General features: G+C 35.6%; 1 protein-coding gene across 5 annotated transcripts in view; it reads left to right on the plus strand.

The window, feature by feature from the left end:
* The window catches only part of IFT74 (intraflagellar transport 74), an 85,054-nt gene that overhangs the window by 42,006 nt on the left and 22,338 nt on the right, over window positions 1–20,710 (plus strand). For all 5 annotated transcript variants that reach the window (XR_012038132.1, XM_072841576.1, XM_072841575.1 and 2 more), the window contains one exon: window positions 7,783–7,862. Coding sequence is in view for 4 of the 5 variants with exons in the window: in XM_072841576.1 (XP_072697677.1) it covers window positions 7,783–7,862 (80 nt within the window). In the remaining variant the exon portion in view is untranslated. The remainder of the gene's footprint in view (window positions 1–7,782; window positions 7,863–20,710) is intronic.

The raw sequence follows: 20,710 nt of genomic DNA on the forward strand, positions 1-20,710 counted from the left end.
TTTTGATGGGCTAGTAATATTCCACTGTGTGTGTGTGTGTGTGTGTGTGTGTGTGTGTGTGTGTGTGTCCCCATCCATGTCCATTCATCTGTCAATGGACATCTGGGATCTTTCCATAGTTTCACTTTTATGGGCATTGCTGCTATAAACATTGGGGTGCAGGTATCCCTTCAGATCACTATGTTTATATCCTTTGGGTAAATACCTAGTACTTCAATTGTTGGGTCGTAGGGTAGTTCTATTTTTAACTTTTTGAGGAACCTCCATACTGTTTTCCAGAGTGGCTGTACCAGTTTGCATTCCCACCAACAGCGTAAGAGGGTTCCCCTTTCTTTACATCCTCGCCAACATCTGTTGATTCCTGAGCTGTTAATTTTAGCCATTCTGACAGATGTGAGGTGATATGTGATTTTGATATGTATTTTCCTGATGATGAGTGAGGTTGAGCATATTTTCATGTGTCTTTTGGCCATTTGTATGTCTTCTCAGAGAAATGACTGTTCATGTTTTCTACCCATTTCTTGACTGGATTTTTTTTGTTTTGTTTTCTGGGTGTTTGAGTTTGATAAGTTCTTTATAGATTTTGGGTACTAGCCTTTTATCTGATAAGACATTTGCAAGTATCTTCTCCCATTCTGTGGGTTGTCTTTTAGTTTTGTCAACTTTTTCTTTGGCTGTGTAAAAGCTTTTTGTCTTGATGAAGTCACAGTAGTTCATTTTTGCTTTTGTTTCCCTTGCCTTTGGAGACATGTCTAGCAAGAAGTTGCTACAGCATAGGCTGCAGAGCTTGCTACTTCTGTTCTCCTCTAAGTTTTTTTTTTTTTAATTTATGATAGTCACAGAGAGAGAGAGAGAGAGAGAGAGGCAGAGACATAGGCAGAGGGAGAAGCAGGCTCCATGCACCGGGAGCCCGACGTGAGATTCGATCCCGGGTCTCCAGGATTGCGCCCTGGGCCAAAGGCAGGCGCCAAACCGCTGCGCCACCCAGGGATCCCTCTCCTCTAAGATTTTGATGGGTTCCTTTCTCACATTTAGGTCTTTGATCCATTTCAAATTTATTTTTGTATATGGTATAAGAAAGTGGTCAGTTTCATTCTTCTGCATGTGGCTGTCCAATTTTCCCAATACCATTTAATGAAGAGACTGTCTTTTTTTCTATTGGATAGTCTATCCTGCTTTATGGAAGATGAGTTGACCATAGAGTTGAGGGTCTATTTCTGGGTTCTGTTCTACTGATCTTGTGTCTGTTTTTGTGCCAGTACTGTACTTTCTTAATGATTACAACTTTGTAACCAGCTTGAAGTCCAGAATTCTGATGCCTCCAGCTTTGGTTTTCTTTTTCAACATTTCTGTGGCTGTTCAGGGTCTTTTCTGGTTCCATATAAATTTTAGGATTGTTTCAGCTCTGTGAAAAATGCTGGTGGTATTTTGATAGGGATTGCAGTGAATATATTGATTGCTTTGGGTAGCTATCCATTTTAACAATATTTGTTGTTCCAATGCATGAGCATGAAATGGTTTTCAATTTCTTTGTGTCTTCCTCAATTTCTTTCATAAGCGTTTTATAGTTTTTAGAGTATAGATCCTTTATGTCTTTGGTCAGATTTATTCCTAGGTATCTTATGGTTTTTGATGCAAATGTAAATGGGATCAATTCCTTGATTTCTCTTTCTTCTGGCTCATTGTTAGGGTATAGAAATGCAACTGACTTCTGTGCATTGATTTTGTATCGTACAACTTTGCTGAATTCCTGTATCAGTTCTAACAATTTTTAGTTGGAGTCTTTTAGGTTTTGTACATAGAGTATCATGTCATCTGTGAAGAGTGAAAGTTTGACTTCTTTTTTTGCTGCAGATCCTTGATTTATTTATTTTTGGCTGTCTGATTGCTGAGGCTAAGGCTTCCAGTAGTACTGTGTTGAACAACAAAGGTGAGAGCGGACATCCCTGTCATGTTTGTGACCTTAGAGGTAAAGCTCTCAGTTTTTCCCCATTGAGGATGATATTTGTGGGTTTTTCATACATGACTTTTATGATATTGAGATATGTTCTCTTTATCCTTACACTGCAGAGAGCTTTTATTAAGAAATGATGCTGTGTTCTGTCAAATGCTTTTTTCTGCATCTATTGAGAGAATCGTATGGTTTTGTTTTTCCTTTTATTAATGTGGTGTATCACATGAGTTGATTAGAGAATGTTGTGAACTGCCCCTGCAGCCGAGGAATAAATTCTACTTGGTCATGATAAATAATCCTTTGAATGTACTGTTGGCTCCTATTAGCTAGTATCTTGGTGAGAATTTTTGCATCCATGTTCATTAGGGATGTTGGTCTGTAATTCTCAGTTTTGGTGGGATCTTTGGTTTTGGGATCAAGGTAATGCTGGCCTCATAGAATGAGTTTGGAAGTTTTCCTTCTATTTCTATTCTTTGAAACAGCTTCAAAAGAATAAGCATTAATTCTTCTTAAAATGTTTGGTAGAATTCTGCTGGAAGGCCATCCAGCCCTTGACTCTTTTGTTGGGAGATTTTTTTTTTTTTTAAGATTTTATTCATTCATTCATGAGAGACAGAGAGACAGAGACACAGGCCGCCAGAGAAGCAGGCTCCTTGCGGGGAGCCTAATTCAGGACTCCATCTCAGGACTCTGGGATCATGACCTGAGCCAAAGGCAAATGCTCAACCACTGAGTCACCTAGGCATCCCTGTTGGGAGATTTTTGATTACTGTTTCAGTTTCTTTGCTGGTTATGGATATGTTCAGGTTTTCTATTTCTTCCTGTTTCAGTTCTGGTAGTTTATATGCTTCTTGGAATGCATTTATTTCTTCCAGATTGCCTAACTTGTAGGCATATAATTGCTCATCCTATGCTCTTATAATTGTTTATATTTATTTGATGTTGGTTGTGATCTCTCCTCTTTCATTTAGGATTTTGTTTATTTGGGTCTTTTCATTTTGATAAGTCTGGCTAGTAAAGGTTTATTGACCTTAGTAGTTCTTTCAAAGTACCAGCACCTAGTTTCATTGATATATTTTACTGTTTTTTATTTCTATATCATTGATTTCTAATCTTTATTATTTCTCTTCTGATAGTTTTAGGCTTTATTTGCTATTCTTTTTCCAGCTCCTTTAGGTCTAAGGTTAGGTAGTATATTTGAGATTTTTTTGTGTCTCTTAAGAGAAGCCAGTATTGCTAAATACTTCCCTCTTAGGACCACCTTTGTTGTGTCCCAAAGGTTTTGAACTGTCATGTTTTCATTTTTATTTGTTTCCATGTATTTTAAAAATCTTTTCATTTCCTGATTGGCCCATTCATTCTTTAGTAGGATGCTCTTTAACCTCCATGTATTTATTTGTGTTCCTTCCAAATTTTCTCATGTGGTTGAGTTCAAGTTTTAAAGCATTGTGGTCTGAAAATACAATGGTATAATCTCAGTCTTTTGGTACCAGTTGAGACCTGATTTGTGACCCAGTATGTTATCTGTTCTGGAGAATGTCCCATGAGCGCTCAAGAAGAATGTACATTCTGTTGCTTTAGGATGAAATGCTCTGAATATATCTGTGAAGTCCATCTGGTCCAGTGTGTCATTCAAAGCCCTTATTTCCTTGTTGATCTTCTCTTAGATTATCTGTCCATTGCTGTGAGTGGTATGTTAAAGTCCCCTATTATTATTGTATTATTATCAATGTGTTTCTCTAATTTTGTTACTAATTGGCTTATTTAGTTGGCTGCTCCCAGCTTTGGGGCATAGATATTTACAATTGTTAGATCTTCTTGTTAGATAGACCCTTTTATTATGATATAGTATTCTTCATCTCTTATTATTACAGTCTTTGGTTTAAATCAAATTTGTTTGATAGAAGGATTGCTATTCCAACTTTCTTTTGATGTCCATTAGCATAGTAAATGGTTCTCCACCCCCTCACTTTCAGTCTGGAGGTGTCTTTGGGTCTAAAATGAGGCTCTTGTAGATAGCATATTGATCATTCTTATTTTTTTTTATCCAATCTGATACACTGTGTCTTTTGATTGGAGCATTTAGTCTATTTACATTTAGAGTAATTATTGAAAGATATAAATTTAGTAACATTGTATTACCTGTAAAGTCACTGTCTCAGAAGGCTGTCTTGATTCTTTTCTGGCCATTGTTACTTTTGGGCTCTCTCTTTGCTCGAAGGATCCCCTTTAATATTTTTTGCAGGAGTGGTTTAGTGCTCACAAATTCCTTTAATTTTTGTTTTTTGTTTTTTTGTTTTTTGTTTTTTGTCCTAGAAACTTTTCATCTCTCCTATTCTGAATGACAGCCTTGCTGGGTAAAATTTTCTTGGCTGCATATTTTTCCCATTTAACATATTGAATATATCATGCTAGTTCTTTCTGGACTGCCATCTCTCTGTTTACAGATCTGCTGCCAGCCTTATGTTTCTAACCCTTGTAGATTAAGAACCTCTTGTTCCAAGCTGCTTTTAGGATTTTCTCTTTATCTTTGAAATTTGCAAGTTTCACTCTTATATGTCAAGGTTTTGACCTGTTTGGGTTTTTTGTAAGATTTTATTTATTTAATTGAGAGAGAGAGAGAGAACATGAACAGGGCGGAGGGGTGGAGGAAGAGGGAGAAGCAGACTCCCTGCTGAGCAGGGAGCCCGACTGGGACTTGATCCCAGGACTCTGGGATCATGACCTGAGCCCAAGGCAGACTTTTAACCAATTGAGCTGATCAGGTGCACCAGTATTGACCTATTTTTATTGATTTCACGGAGGGTTCTCTATATATCCTGGACTTGAATACCTATTTTCTGTTCTCTTTGATCAGTAAACTTTGTGCTAGCCAGTCATTCCTGCTATTCTTGAGGAGGGGCCTGTTGTGCTGATTCTTCAATGTCCTTGGACTGGTGGAAATGTGCCACTGCTGCCAGGAGGGTCAGGCTCAGTGTAAAAAACTCAAGATTTCACTATGTGGTGCTGTTTTGCTCCCTGAAGACTGATGGGGGCGGGGTGGGGGAGATGACAGCACTGCAATCTCTAATCCTGAAGCTGAAGTTTGCCCCCTTCACTCTTCAGAGAGCCCTCACTGAAAGGCAGTCATTCACTCTTGTCTTTCTGATTTCGGTCTGAACTGTGTGTTCACCCAGTCTATACCTGAATGCTTTTATCTCAGGCACATGACCCAGTTTTGAGTCTCCAAACTTTTCTAACTCCTGTGGCATGGATCCACACCATTCCTCCCAGGGGAGGGAGGGGGTCTGACCGTGCTTCTTTCTATTGCTGGGTCCCTGTCCAGAGAGCAGTTGTGAGACTATGCAGCGGTTCTGTTTATGGCATCACTGAGCTGAAAGCTGGCACCTAGACTCATTGTTTTCGGCCAGTTTCCCCTTTCTGATGCCTGGAAACTCTGTTGTACTCAGGCACTCTCGTTCTTTTTGTGACCCCAGGGATCCTGAGACTTGCTGTCCCACCTGAGATTCTGCCCCATTTTGTCACCTGACTGCCCCCACCGTAGCTGACTTCCCCCACCATAGCTGACTTCTCTAAGTTCCAATTTTCTGCTCCATTGCTTTAATACTTTGCAGTAGCCTCCTTAAGAAGGCTCCCTCTCCTCACAATATCCTCCAATATATATCACCCCAGATTCACACCTCCTACCTTCCAAAAAGTAGTGCTTTTCTATTGCTAGAATGGCAACATTTCTTTTCTCACATCTCTGATTGATTTCTCAGATGTTCAGATTGATTTGATAACTACGTAGCTGAATTCCAGGAACCAGACGAACTTAGGGCCCCTTACTCCTCTGCCATCTTAACTCTTCCCAATTTATATATTTATTTGGGAGAGATTGAGAAAGGAAGAGAGTAAGCAAGTGTGTGCATGTGAGCGGAGGCAGGAGCAGAGCAAGAGAAAGAATCTCAGGCAGCCTCCATGCTGAGCAGCTGGGAGCCAATATGGGGCTCAGTCTCACCACCCTGGGATCATGACCTGAGCTGAAATCAAGAGTCAGACATTTAACTGATTGAGCCACCCAGGCACCCCTCCTTTGCCCATTTTTTTTTTAAAGATTTTATTTATTTATTTATTTATTTATTTATTTATTTATTTACTTACTTACTTATTTATAAGAGACACAGAAAGATAGAGAGGCAGAGACACAGGCAGACGGAGAAGCAGGCTCCATGCAGGGAGCCTGATGTGGGACTTGATCCTGGGTCTCCAGGATCACACCCTGGGCTGAAGGTGGCGTTAAACCTGTGAGCTACCCAAGGCTGCCCACTTTGCCCATTTTTTAATTGGGTTATTTATCTCTTATTATTGTAAGAAATATTTTTATGTTTCAGAGACATGTGTCTTAACAGATAAATGATTTCCAAAGTTTCTCTCCTGTGGGTTGTCTTTTCATTTTCTTAGTGGTGTTTTTTGAAGCACAAAAGTTTTCAATTTTGATAGTTTATTTTCTCTTTTGTTGATTATGATTTTGAAACCAGTGCCTAATCCAAAGTTGGGAAGATTTATGCCTATGACTTACCTTAGAATTTTATAGTTTTGCTCTTATGTGTAGATCTATGATCCATTTTAAATAAACTTTTGTATATGGTATAAGATAGGAGTCCAGTTTTATTCTTTTGTTTTTGCATATCTAATTGTCCCAGCAGCGTTTGTAGAAATATTCTTCAACAAACATTATTTAGTATTCTTTCCTCACTTAATTATTTTGACACCTTTGTCAAAAATCAGTTATATATAGGTAAAGGATTTCATTTCTAGATTCTCAATTTTATTTCATTGCTATATATATATATCTTCCTTATATATATATATATATATATATATATATATGTGTGTGTGTATATATATATATTTTATATATGTATATTCCAGTACCACACTATCTTAATTACTGTAGCTTTATAAGTACAAATGCTATTTGTTAAATTTTTTTGTAAGATTTTATTTATTTGGGCAGCCCGGTTGCTCAGCGGTTTAGCCTTCAGCCCAGGGCCTGATCCTGGAGACCCAGGATCAAGTCCCATGTCAGGTTCCCTGCATGGAGGCTGTTTCTCCCTCTGCCTTGTCTCTGCCTGCCTCTCTCTCTCTCTCTCTCTCTGTCTGTCTGTCATGAATAAATAAAACCTTTAAAAATAAATAAATAAATAAATAAATAAATAAATAAATAAATAAGAAAAAAGATTTTATTTATTTATTCATGAGAGACATAGAGAGAGAAAGAGAGAGACAGAGAGACAGGCAGAGGGAGAAACAGGCTCCATGCAGGAAGCCTGACACAGGACTCAATCGTGGGTCTCCATGATCACGCCCTAGGCTGAAGGTGGTGCTAAACTGCTGAGCCACCTGGGCTGCCCTGTTTGTTAAAATTTTATACCTCAGTCAATGATAAATTTTCTCTTATTTTCTAATTTTTGAGACTAATTTGCCAGCTTAGTTCAATTTGTACAAACCAACAAAAAAGAATGTTGCTATAGATTTTTTACTTTAATATCACAAGTTAAGCTCAAAAGAGGCATGGGGGAAAGGTCTGCTTTTGAAATCAGGCCACCTAACATTTACGGAATATATACTTTAAATTTTTATCCTAAAAAAAAGAATCTAGAAAAGAGTTTTCTCTCTAAATTTATTATATTGTCTTCAGAATGGGGCATATTACACATAGATACTATTTTTGCAACTTAGAAAAGATTTCATAACATCATCATTTAATGTTTTTACTGAAAAAAGTTTTTACTGAAAATATATAAATTATCTGTCATAAATGTATTAAATAATTTTTTCAACAGGTTAACAGATATAAAAGAAAAAATAAATCAATTTAGTGAAGAAATTAGACAACTAGACATGGATTTAGAAGAACACCAAGGTAACTTTTCTGGTATTTTTATAATGTATAGTAACAGATACATAGCAGTATTGATTTAGTATTAACTTGGGCCTCAGGGACTATTTAACTGGGATTTATTATTTAATTCTTACTGATATCCCGGGCTTTAATTACAAAATGCATAACTGTACTGTAATAGTAAATACTATAATTAATGTTAAAGTATTTAAGCTGACTAAAAACTTGAAATGACTTAAAATGGTTTAATGATAAGAATTTATTTTGTTTTGTAAATCAGTTTTTTAAAAACTGATGTAAAAAGGTCAAAAGTTATTATGGATTTCTAATTTATATCTCCTTAATACCTCCCAACTATCAATCAACTGGGGTAAGAATTGAGAGAGGATCAAGTCACAAACAGAAAGAATTAATTATGTAGGGGTCCCAGTAATGAGGTAGCAAGTACTGATTATTCTGACTCTTTCCCAACTTTCCTCAGTTGTGGGATTTGAAGAGCCAAAGGGACTAGAACAGTTATATGGGAACCTGAGGTGTGAAATGGAAATGTTTGTGGTGGTGATTTGAGAGCTATAGTGTATGTGTGGTTGGAGGGTGAGATGGGGCATTATAGTTTGCTTACTAGTTTTTTTCTAATAAAGAAGAGAAAGATGTGTTCCTCATGGCACTGTAATCACAAATTAACTGAAAACCAGTATTTATGTACTCTTGGATTAGTAAGAATTGACTGTATATTCTTAGGAGTTATGTATGGTATTGTAAACAGTATACATACATGTGTATACCTATTATGGCTAAAGAAACATTCATAGCAGGAAAGAGGGGGGGTCTATTCCTAAATTATTTTTTTATTCCAGTTTTAAAGGTAGTATATTAGTTTTATTTATATTTTTTTCTTGATGTATAACATTAGCTACTATTGATTAATTATTTAATTACTGGACTGAGCACTGTGTGTTCTTTGCAAGAACTTTTTTGAAGTCTTGTAAGCTCTTTTATACATGAAGCTCAGAGAAGTTACTCAATTTCCACAGCTAGTAAGAAATAAAGTCTCTATTTAGACCAAGTTCTCTTTGATCCCAGAGTTTTATTTTATTTCCAAGCTTTCTGATATGAAGTGCTACATTTGTGAAATAAAAATATTCTTATGAAATGTTTATATAGTTTTATTTATATGTAGCTTGTAATTGCTTTAGGTAAGACATTTTTAGGTATATTAGGCATATAAGGCAGGCAAACTTTAAGTCCTGTTTATTAGGTAAATAAACTTACCTGAGTGTTCATTTTCTCATCTGCAAATGAATATAATGATCCTTCCTCATTACGGTTTATGAATATTAAGTGATATATATATATCTATGGCAGGGTAGGCTCAAAATGAATTTTTAAGACTAAGGTCATATTATTTTCTTCATTAAATTATTTTATTACTTTATATAGATCTAGTATTCTAGATTTTCTTTATTAATAGCTTAAATTATTCTGAGAAATCTGATTATGTTCTTGATTTTAGATGCTTTATATGTATATGAAACTTTCTAAAGTTTTCTTCTTCCTAAATTTAAATTTCTAATGACATTTGATTTATTTTTCCAGTAAAGTAACTCATTTTGAGGGTTACAAATTATTATTAATTTGCTAGTTCTAAAATAAATAGAATGTTTTGAATTTTAGCCTCTGTTTTCCTTTTCGTTTTCTAACCTTCTTTGGACTTTTTGATTAATGTGGGAAAAGAGCATCTATAATATAGTAGTAGTGAGAAAGTGTTTATATATAAATATGTATAATATATATAAACTACATATGATATGTAGCTATTATGTGAATATATATGTTCATATATATATATATATACACTTCTATATGTATGTATAAATACATTCATTTTTCTTTTGCTATAGTGTGAACATCCTGAATTATGGATATAACAGCACAGGGGGTTTTGTTAGAAGGTTATGTGTTAGCTCAAGGCTTCATTATTTCCTGCCTGACCTATTGAAGTAGCCTTCTAACGGTTATCCCACCTCCAGTCTTGCCCCCTCTCAGATTCATCCACCACAATGTTGCTAGAGTGACTTAATGTGAAATTGATTCTGTGTGATTCTCCTGTTTAACAGTGGCTCCCCCTGACCTAGGAGATAAAGTTTAAGAATCTTTGCATGAAAAAAAAAAAGAAAAAAAAAAAAAAAAAGAATCTTTGCATGGCTTCATAGTCCCTCTGCAATCTGGACTGAATGTTGTCAATCTCCTACTCCTCATTATCTCTATCCTAACATTTTGTGTTTTTTTTTAAAAGATTTTATTTATTCATGAGAGACACAGAGAGAGAGAGAGAGAGAGAGAGAGAGAGGCAGAGACACAGGCAGAGGGAGAAGCAGGCTCCATGCAGGGAGCCCGACACGGGACTCAATCCTGGGTGTCCAGGATCAGGCCCTGGGCTGAAGGCGGTGCTAAACCACTGAGCCACCTGGGCTGCCCTATCCTAACATTCTAATAATCTCCTTGTGGTACCCCACACCTCACCCCCTTTACTCTAAATCTGTTTCATGCTCAGTCCTCTGCTCCTACTGTTTATTCCCTTGTCTTGAATGTTCTTTTCCTTGTCATTTATTTTACTAGTTTCTTATCTTTTAAAATCTACTTCAGCTATACTTTAATCCAGCACAGTAACCCTGACTTCCCTCCCTGACCTCTTTCTGGGCTGAGCTAAGTGAGTGACCTCCTCCATTATCAGAGTAGATTGTGCATAAATATATCACTGTATTGGCCATACTATATTACCAGTATCTGCTTGGATGTTCGTCTTTCCTCTGAGACCATACATCCTCAAAAGTCCTGGACTGTGTCTGTTCACTCTGGTAACCTCTTTCAGCAACACTGTGTCTGGGAAAATAAATACTCAATAAATGTTTGTGGAATGAATGAAACAGTTGCTATATTTTAGCAAGGAAGGATTTTTAGAATGAATAGAAGGTGACAGGTTCTATCACTTCTTTGGGCCCTCTAGTTCCTAGGATGTACATACGCACTTTTTCAGAGACAGCTTGATTGCCAGCAAAGGTTTCATTATTTTCTAGAGGATTCCTACCCTGATACATGATTTCCAGTAAAGTGTGGGTTCTCTCCTACATCTGCATTCTCAGCAGTCTCTTGACACAAGGTTGTAAAAAACCTTCTCCTTAAGATGTGGAGGATAATCAAGTTATTTTAACTTTCTAATTCATACTTCTTCCTGCCCCAGGCTTTATTCCCTCTGGCCCATTTTACTAATTTTATACTTGCTACCTTAGCTTCTGTTGTTTATGTATAATCCAACTAATGCCACCTTTTGCTTGGTTATATAAATTGTAAATGATTTTTATGTCTCACTTTGTTAGTAGTTGCTTCATCCTTTCAGTTTTGCATAATTCAGTTTAAACTCAAAGGCATCCCTGGATACTGGGTTAGGTACAGTTGTGTTCTGTGCTAGGTATTAAAGGTGGCTGTGTAGTCCAATTATCTTCCTAAAGTGCATTATATTTACTCATTTCGGTAAGTCCCTAATGTTATAATTTGCCAAAAGTTACATTGAAGAACTATTTCCCAAAGCTAACTAAGTAAATCCAATTAACAGTTAAGTGACTATTCTATGAAAATCTTCATTGTTCAGATACTGAACAATGCTCATAATACGCTTGTACTTTTGACCAATTCTGGATGGACTTCTTTGCTCTCAGATATTTACCTTGGCTTCGTAAGTAATTAAAAAAAATCTCCTTTCAAAGATTTCAATATAATAAGATAGCATTACTCTTTTCAAACTGCTGAGGATTTAATTTTATCATCTTAAGTATTTGTTAGACCTCCCTCAGCCAGATAATAGTTTTACCTTATTGATTGATGAGGTAATTTTGTTACATGGGTTCTAAAAGGCTTTAGGTTGAAATACATATACTGTCCTGTGAGTAACTTGTTATTATTTATGCAAACTAGAAGTAATGAGAAACAGTTCTACTGAAAGTTACTAAAATGGTCAGAATTTGGGTATAAACTGCATCATTGCTAAAGCAGAGCATTATCATCAGATGTTGTGCTATTTTTCAGAAGAGGCAGAGTCCATCCAGATTTCTCCTTTCTCAGCTAAATGCCAGCCATTAAAAATTTGCTTAATTGTTGCTTTTTAAAATACTGCTTCTGCCTAAAGCCAGCCAAAGAAGGGAAATAATAAAGATTAGAGCAGAAATAAATTATATAGAAACAACAACAACAACAAAACAATAGGGTAGTAGAGCAGAATAATGAAACCAGGAACTGGTTCTTTGAAAATATCAATACAATTGATAAACCTCTAGCCAGACTTATCAAAAAGAAAAGAAAAATTATCCAAATCACAAATGAAAGAAGAAAAGTAACCAACACTATAGAAATACAAACAATTATAAGAGAATATTACAAAAAATTATATGCTAACCAATTGGGCTTGGGCAATCTGGAAGAAATGATTAAGTTCCTAGAAACATAAACTACCAAAAGTGAAAAAAGTAGAAAAATTGAACAGACCAACAACTAGCAAAGAAATTAAATCAGTAATCAAAAATCTCCCAACAAACAGAAGTCTGGGACCAGACGGTTTCCTAGGGAATTCTACCAAACATTTAAAGAGTTAATACCTATTCTTCTCAGACTATTCCAAAAAATAGAAATAGATGGAAAACTTTGAAACTCATAAGGCCAGAATTACCCTGATTCTAAAACCAGATGAAGACTCCACTAAAAAAAAAAAAAGAGTACTACAGGCCATTATCTCTAATGAACATAGATGCAAAAATTCTCAACAAAATACTAACAAATCATATCCAACAGTACATTAAAAGAATCATTTATCACGATTAAGTGGGATTTATACCTGGTTTGCAAGGGTGGTTCAATATTTGCAAATCAATCAACATGATATACCACATTAATAAAAGAAAGGATAAAAACTATATGATCCTTTCAGTACATAAAGAAAAACATTTGACAAAGTGTAGCATCCTTTTTAATAAAAACCCCTCAACAAAGTAAAGATAGATGGAATATATCTCAACATCCTAAAAGCCATGTATGAAAGACTGAAAAGTAATATCATCCTCAATGGGGAAAAACTGAGAGCTTTTCCTCCTTAGTTAGGAACAAGACAGGGACGTCTACTCTCACCATTGTTACTTAACATAGTACTGGAAGTTCTAGCCTCAGCCATCAGACCACAGAAAGAAATAAAAGTCATCCAAATTGGCAAGAAAGAAGACCTAATACTCTATGTAGAAAACTCAGAAGGGATGCCTGGCTGGCTCAGTCTGAAGAGCATAGGACCCTTGATCTTGGGGTTGTGAGTTTGAGCCCTACGTTGGATGTTGATATTACTTAAATAAAATCTTAGGGAAAAAAAAAAGACTACACCAAAAAAATGCTAGAATTGATACATGAATTCAGTAAAGTCACAAGATACGAAATCAATGTACAGAAATCTGTTGTATTTTTATACACCAATAATGAAGCAGCAGAAACGATAAATCAAGGAATCACTCCCATTTACAATTGCACCAAAAACCATAAGATGTCTAGGAATAAATCTAACCAAAGAGGTAGGAGATCTGTTCTCTGAAAACTATAACAGACTTATATAAAATAAATTGAAGATGACACAAAGAAATCAAAAAACATTCCATGCTCAAGAATTGGAAGAAAAATACTTTTAAAATGCCTACACTACCCAAAGCAATCTACACATTTAATGCAATCCCTATCAAAATACCACCAGCGTTTTTCACAGAGCTAGAATAAACAATCCTAAAATTTCTATGGAATCAGAAAAGACCTCAAATAGCTGAAGCAATCTAGAAAAAGAAAAGCATCACGGAATTTATGTGTCATCCTTGTGCAGGGGCCATGCTTGAAAAAGAAAAGCAAAGTTGGAGGCATCATAGTTCTGGACTTCAAGTGATATTACAAAGCTGTAGTGATGAAGACAGTATGGTTTTGTCACAAAAACACACACATAGATCAGTGGAACACAACAGAGAACCCAGAAATGGACCCACAACTATATGGTCAACTAATCTTTGACATAGCAAGAAAGACGACAGTCTTTTCAAGTGGTGTTGGGGAAACTGGACAGCAGTATGCAAAAGAATGACACTGTACCACTTCTTACATCATACACAAAAAGTAAATTCAAAATGGATAAAAGACCTAAATATGAGACAGGAAACCATCAAAACTCTAGAGAACACAGGCAGTAACCTTTTGGACATCAGCTGTAGCAAGTTCTTACTGGATGGATGTATCTCCTGAGGCAAGGGAAGCAAAAGCAAAAATGAACTCTTGGGACTTCATCAAGATAAAAAGATTATGCATAACAAGGAAGCAGTCAACATAACTAAAAGGCAACCTTCAGAACGAGAAAGAGCCCAAATGTCCATCAACTGATGAATGAGTAAAAAAAGATGTGATACATTTATATGCAGTGAAATACCACTCAGCCATAAAAATGAAATGAAATCTTCCATTTGCAACAATGTGGATGGAACTAGAGAGTGTTATGCTAAGTGAAATAAGTTGGAGAAAGACAAACACCATATGATTTCACTCATGTGGAATTTAAGAAACAACAGGTGAACATAGGGGAAAAAAGAGAGGCAAATCACAAAACAGATTCTTTACTGTAGCGAGTAAACTAAGGTTTGCTGGAGGCAAAGTGGGTGGGGGAATTTGTTAAATGGGTGATGGGTATTAAGGAGATAACTTGTGAAGATGAGCACTGGGTGTTTTATGTAAGTGATGAATCACTAAATTGTATCCCTGAATCTGATATTACACTGTATGCTAACTGGAATTTAAATAAAAACTCTTAAAAATATTCCTTCTGAATGAGAAGGTAATGGAAAAAGCACTGCTCTGGATAAAGAAAAGAACAAAAAATAGGTAATAGTAGCCTATATTCTCACTTAATACAGAATACCCTTTCAAATAAGCATCCATTTACCTCAGGGTTTAATTCTAACATATAGCTGAGTAATTTGTTTTTGTAATTGTTGACTGAGAAATTTTTTATTCTCATCACAAATTAATACTTAAAAGTTTATATATCTCATATTGAAGTTTCCTCAAAGTAAATAATGTTTCTTGGTCCATTTAAATCAGATCTCCTTACTTTATTCTTCACTATATTACATTAAATTCTAGAAAGAAGAGTGTTAATATTTTCAGATGTTTCAGAAACAAAACTTTTCATGAAGTAGGAACACAGAACAAGTGATCAGCCTTCTATGCAAAATTCCAAAACCTTTTGAAGTTGGGTTGGTTCTCAGCTTTACCCAATGCTGGCTTAGGTTTAGGCTTTTGCTCAGTTACCACTTGTCCATCTATTTACAGCTTCCAAAATTTTATTACTATTATTTCCTTTTTAATATTCCTTATTGCTGGGAGTTTTACCTTTAAAAATTCTTTTTACTATATTTTTAGTTGAGTTTCAAGGAGGATTAGAGTTAGCTGTGCATATTCAACTTGCCATCTTTATCAAGAAATTACCAGATATAAACCTCACTTACTCAGAATTTCTAGAGTTTTAATCACCCGAATGTACTTCATTTTATGTGTGGTGTGTTTGTGTGTTCCCTCAAATGCCCATTCTCATGCTTCCATTAACTGTGCAGTTAACCTTAGCATGTATAAGGTTATCCTTCCTGTTTTTAAAAAAATTGTTCCTTAAACTATTTATCTTAAAGACTCCAGTTAATTTATTTTTAAAAATTGTACACTTTTAATATATAAATCTAATATGTACTTAATGTGAAAAATTCAAGCAATACAAAATGTATAAAAAGTCATCTCCTTTCTCCTCATAGTCCTCCCAGTCTTTAGAGGTAATCATTATTTACAACTTGATGTGTTTCTAGCCTTTTATACTTTTTGGGTACATTTATAAGCATATGTATTTTAAGATGGAGTAATATAGTTCCTCTGAGATTGAGTTTTTTTATTTAACTACATTTAATGTACATTCTTCCATATGAGGATGTATTCTTTATTCTAAGAAACATAGCATAGAGGTCACTGTCAGGGTTTTGAAGCCAGACCAAGAATGGGGCCTGGCACTTACTTATTACTCCCAACAGCTGTCAGCTGCCATCATCATCTTTGTTATTATGGTTAAATAGTGTTTACTATATCCACATTGACATTTAGGTGGCTTCTAATTTTTCACTACCAAGAATAATGCTTTAGTAGATAACCTTGTTGCATACGTTTACTAACTTGCATATTTCTAGAGGATAAACTTCTATAAGTGAAATTAATGAATATAATGTTACCTATTTATTGTTTTTGCAAATTTCTTCCAGGAAAGGTAATGTCATTTTATACAACCAACAACAGTATGTGAAAGTACTTCCTCACCAATGTTAATTATTTATAAATTTCTTAGTTTTGTCTGTCAAAAGAATACACACTTTGACAGTTCACAGTTCTTAAAAGGCCTGAATTTGTAGTACTACCATGATCCACAAGGTGGGGCTAATTTTCTGGATGTGTATTTATAAATACCCGGCTTGAGGAATACAGTTGAAAAAATACAGTCACATTTTTTAAAAAGTATCTTTTTTTTAAGCACTTATCTCTACAGGAAGGATTTTGGGACATCATTACTACAAATTATTCCTTCATTTTTAGAGTACAGTATCTTTCCAAAGATGGCTTAAGTTGTAAAACTAAATATGTGGTTATTGATACAGCCGATCACAGACATCTAAATATCTAACCACTAGAATGTGATAAATACGTATTATGATAGAAATATATGTAGAGTGCAATAGAATCATTGGATTACCATCCTAACTTTTGTCAGTTTACTCGATAATTATATGCTTCTTTAAAGAGTAATAAAAATATAAAACATTTTTCTTTGGTTTGTTTATAGGATACTTTTTCATACTCAGGGTTCCAGGGTCTAGTTTAGAAGTTTTTATTCTTTGCTTATGTCAGGCAATATGGAATTTATAAGGACAGGATAATTTTATTTAAGAGCACATGTCTGCAACCAGGATGACTATATTCAAATCTGAGCTGATCTTGGAATACTTTTTGACTTTTTTTTATACCTTAGTTTACTCATTTTTATTTTTTAATTTTCTATTATTTTTTTATTTTCTTCATTTTTATTTTTTATTGTTATTTTTTAAAGATTTATTTATTTATTTGAGAGAGAGAGAGAAAGAGAATATGTGCGAGCAGGGGAGGAGCAGAGGGGAGGAGAGAAAGAATCTCAAATAGGCTCCATGCTCAGCACAGAGCCTGACTTGGGGCTCAGTCTCAAGATCCGAAGATCATGACCTGAGCCAAAATCAAGAGCCAAGTGCTCAACCGACTAAGCCACCCAGACATCCCTAGTTTCTTCATTTTTTAAAATGAAGGTGATAACAGTACCTTCCAACTACTTAGGTCACTGTGCAGATTAGATGAATGGGGTTGTTTGTGTGTGTGTGTGTGAGAGAGAGACTGAGAATAGCATACAATTACAAAAGTGCATATAGGGTTAGTTATTGGCTGTTATTATTAATGCTCTTAATTTATAAACTGAAACTTGAATAAATTTCCTAGATATTTTCCCAAACCATATTTTCCCCAGGATATATAAAATAATTGATTCTGAAATAATAGTTTCAGAGTGGTTTATTTTCTGATTTCTGAGCTATCAAATGTTTTTTATACATTGCCATCTATAGAGACTCAATATAGATTCAATGAAGAAGAATGGATCTTTGCTTATTGTTCAATTTGGAGATTGGTTAAACAACATTTTATACTTTTTGCTAGAATGATGGTATTATTTCCAGATCAGGTGCATGAGTACCATCTGAAACAAATTCTTGAGCTCTACCTCAGACCTACTCAGTGTGAATGCTGGGGGTAGGGTTTAGCAGTTTGTGTTTCACCAACCCCTCCTGATGATTATGATGCATGGTAAAGTTTATAACTACTGCTTTAGGAAATAATTAAGAAGTCATGTTGTGTTTAGTACATAAAGAGAACCACTCATTATTACCATTCCGGTTTAATTGACATTACTCTGTTAAAACAGACTATCTTCATGGTCCTCCTCCTCTTCTTTATATGGTGAAGCTTTTAGTACTAATTTAACTCTTACATATTTAGAGAATTTTTATTATTTACTTTTAAAGTGCCTGAAGGGTGTAGAAATAGAATTATCAGACTTGGTCTGCATAGCTGTAAAGAAACTTGCCTGCCTAAATTTAAAACATTTTGCAGAGAATGTATGGTTGGTAAGTTGGATGAAGCCTGAAGCTAAAAGTTAATTTAAAAAAAATAAACTTAATATGGACCCATTAACATACTAGTTTGGTAGTTTTGATATGCTAGTTTATTACTTCTATAATGATAGGTGAAATGTAGGCAGGAGAGAAAGACTGAATATAAAAAGGTGCAATTTAACAGGACCCCCAAACTAATTAAAATCAAAGTAGGAAAGGGGAGGAGAAAGTATCTTGGCTTACAAAATATGTGAAAATGTTAACAGAGATTTAAACAACAACTAAACTACTCAGTATACATTAATGCACAGCTGAAATCCTAGGGATCATTAACAAAAAGATGAGTATATAAACTATGGGAAGTGATAGCTTTGAATCCTATTTCTTGGCTGGCTAGCTGGCTTACTGGCTGGATTGATTGATTGATTGATTGATTGATTGATTGATTTAAGGTGTGGGGAGGGCAGAGGGAGAGAGAGAATCTTAAGCAGGATCCACATCTAGTGCAGAGCCAGATCTAATGACCTTGCCATCTTGATCTAAGCCAAAATCAAGAGTTGGATGCTTAACCGACTAACCACCCAGGCGCCCCATGGCATTATACTTCAAAAGGGACAAAAAAGACCAGGAACTCACTAAAAGTAGAATGAGCAGAATGGTAGAGACTAAAGCCATGCCACACAAGGAACATCCAAAGGTATTGAATACTCAAAGACACTGGGGAGACTTACCTTGCCTCAGAAGTACCGCAAGTGCTGGATAGGAAAGAATTTGGATATGCAAAAGTCTTTTGAGGTTTTATTCTTGCCCCACTTCTCTAATTTTATTTTCTTCTTGCTGCTCTTTCACCTCCAAAATGATTAGGCCTGCCTATTTGCGGGGCTTGAGGCCAAAAGAGTCATTAGCATATGCCTTGTTATATATTGATCAAGAGAGAAGATGCAGTGGGGGGGAGTGGTACTCACACCTTCTCCAGGGGCAGAACTACTTCTCAGAATATAAAAGTCAAGATAGCTCTGTAAGCGTAGAGTCAGTAGAACATTTGATGGTGGAGAAGAGTCAGATGTACTGGCAGTAAGGACAGAGGAGACTGTGGTGCTATTCAGCCCCTTTATAGCACAATAAGAGCATATCTCCCTTTCTCCACTAGCTTTCTATGGCAGGCAGCATCAAAAAATAATGATATCCTCTACAGTATCCCAGGTCTCTTTTTTTTTTTTTAAGATTTTATTTATTTATTCATGAGAGACACACACACAGAGAGAGAGAGAGAGAGAGAGAAGCAGAGACAAAGGCAGAGGAGGAGCAGACTCCATGCAGGGAGTCTGACGTAGGACTCGATCCTGGGTCTCCAGGATCACACCCTGGGCTGAAGGCAGTGCTGAGCCACCTGGGCTGCCCCCCAAGTCTTTTGTAATAGTTCATACCCATTTCTTTTTTTCCTCCATGCAAGGGAAAAACCTGAATTTATAATTTTGGGGTACTTGTATTGGTAGAGTATAAATGTTTTAAAGGCAAAAGTCTTCATCATCGCTGTAATTCTACATTATCTGTTCGAGTGCCTGGCTGATAACGATACTATGTAAGAAGCTTCTGAACCCTTTCATCTATCTACAGGACTTCATATATACCTCAGAGCACTCTTGTTTGATTATAACTTTTGGTTTTGTACATCTAATAATTTGTAAGCCCTTCTAGGAGAGTTGTAACTATTGTTCATTTTGATTTCCCCAGCACCTGCTAACAGTATCTGGCACATAGCAGGCATTCAGTAAATTTGGAATAACTAAATTATGTAGAACTATAATTACATTAAATGTTAAGAATTTGAGGACAGCTCTAAAATAGCTTTTATCATTGTGCCGTTTTCCTTCTCTTTTGGTTTCCTTAATCTTTAGACCTTTTTGCTTGCCTGCTTTTGCACCTTGTGACATATTACTTAGCTTCTCCAATATATGATCTCCTCTCCTACGATAGTCTAAGAATAGATTTGGTAATAACTCTTGTATTTTACCTTATCTTAGGACTGTCCTCATCTGCATTGACTCTCATGGGCAGCTCAGATATGAACCTTCCAACTGAGAAATCGTAAAATAGAGGAGTTCACTAGCACCCTGATTTCTTTTCTTCTTAGCATCAGTGATAAGAGAGAAGGTTTTGTGAAGCTTGGGAATCTAAGATATATGAGAGCTCTGTCCTATCTAATCCTGCTGGCCAGCTGTGTAGCTGGAGACATTGACCAGATATGTCTTCTAGCTCAATTTGATGACAGTTAAGAACATGGATTTAAGAAGAGAAGAAAGAAATATTCTCTTAGGTTTCTGACTTGGATAATGTGTGGTGAAGGACTTCCAAACATAATAGGGAGTACAAGAGGTGCGGACTTTGAGAGGGAAGAATGATGAGCTTAATTATTAATATACTATTAGGATGTTCTAAAAGATACCCACATGAATGTATCTAGTAAGGAGTTGGATAAAACAATCAGAGAAGTAAGGAAAAGGTCAAATTTGAGAGTTCTTAAACCACAAGAATGAATGGGATTTTCTTGGATGTAATGTAGCATTAGAAGTCAACTAAAGG

This window comes from Canis lupus, chromosome 10, assembly GCF_048164855.1.
Source record: "Canis lupus baileyi chromosome 10, mCanLup2.hap1, whole genome shotgun sequence".
In the NCBI taxonomy this organism is placed as follows: Eukaryota; Metazoa; Chordata; class Mammalia; order Carnivora; family Canidae; genus Canis; species Canis lupus.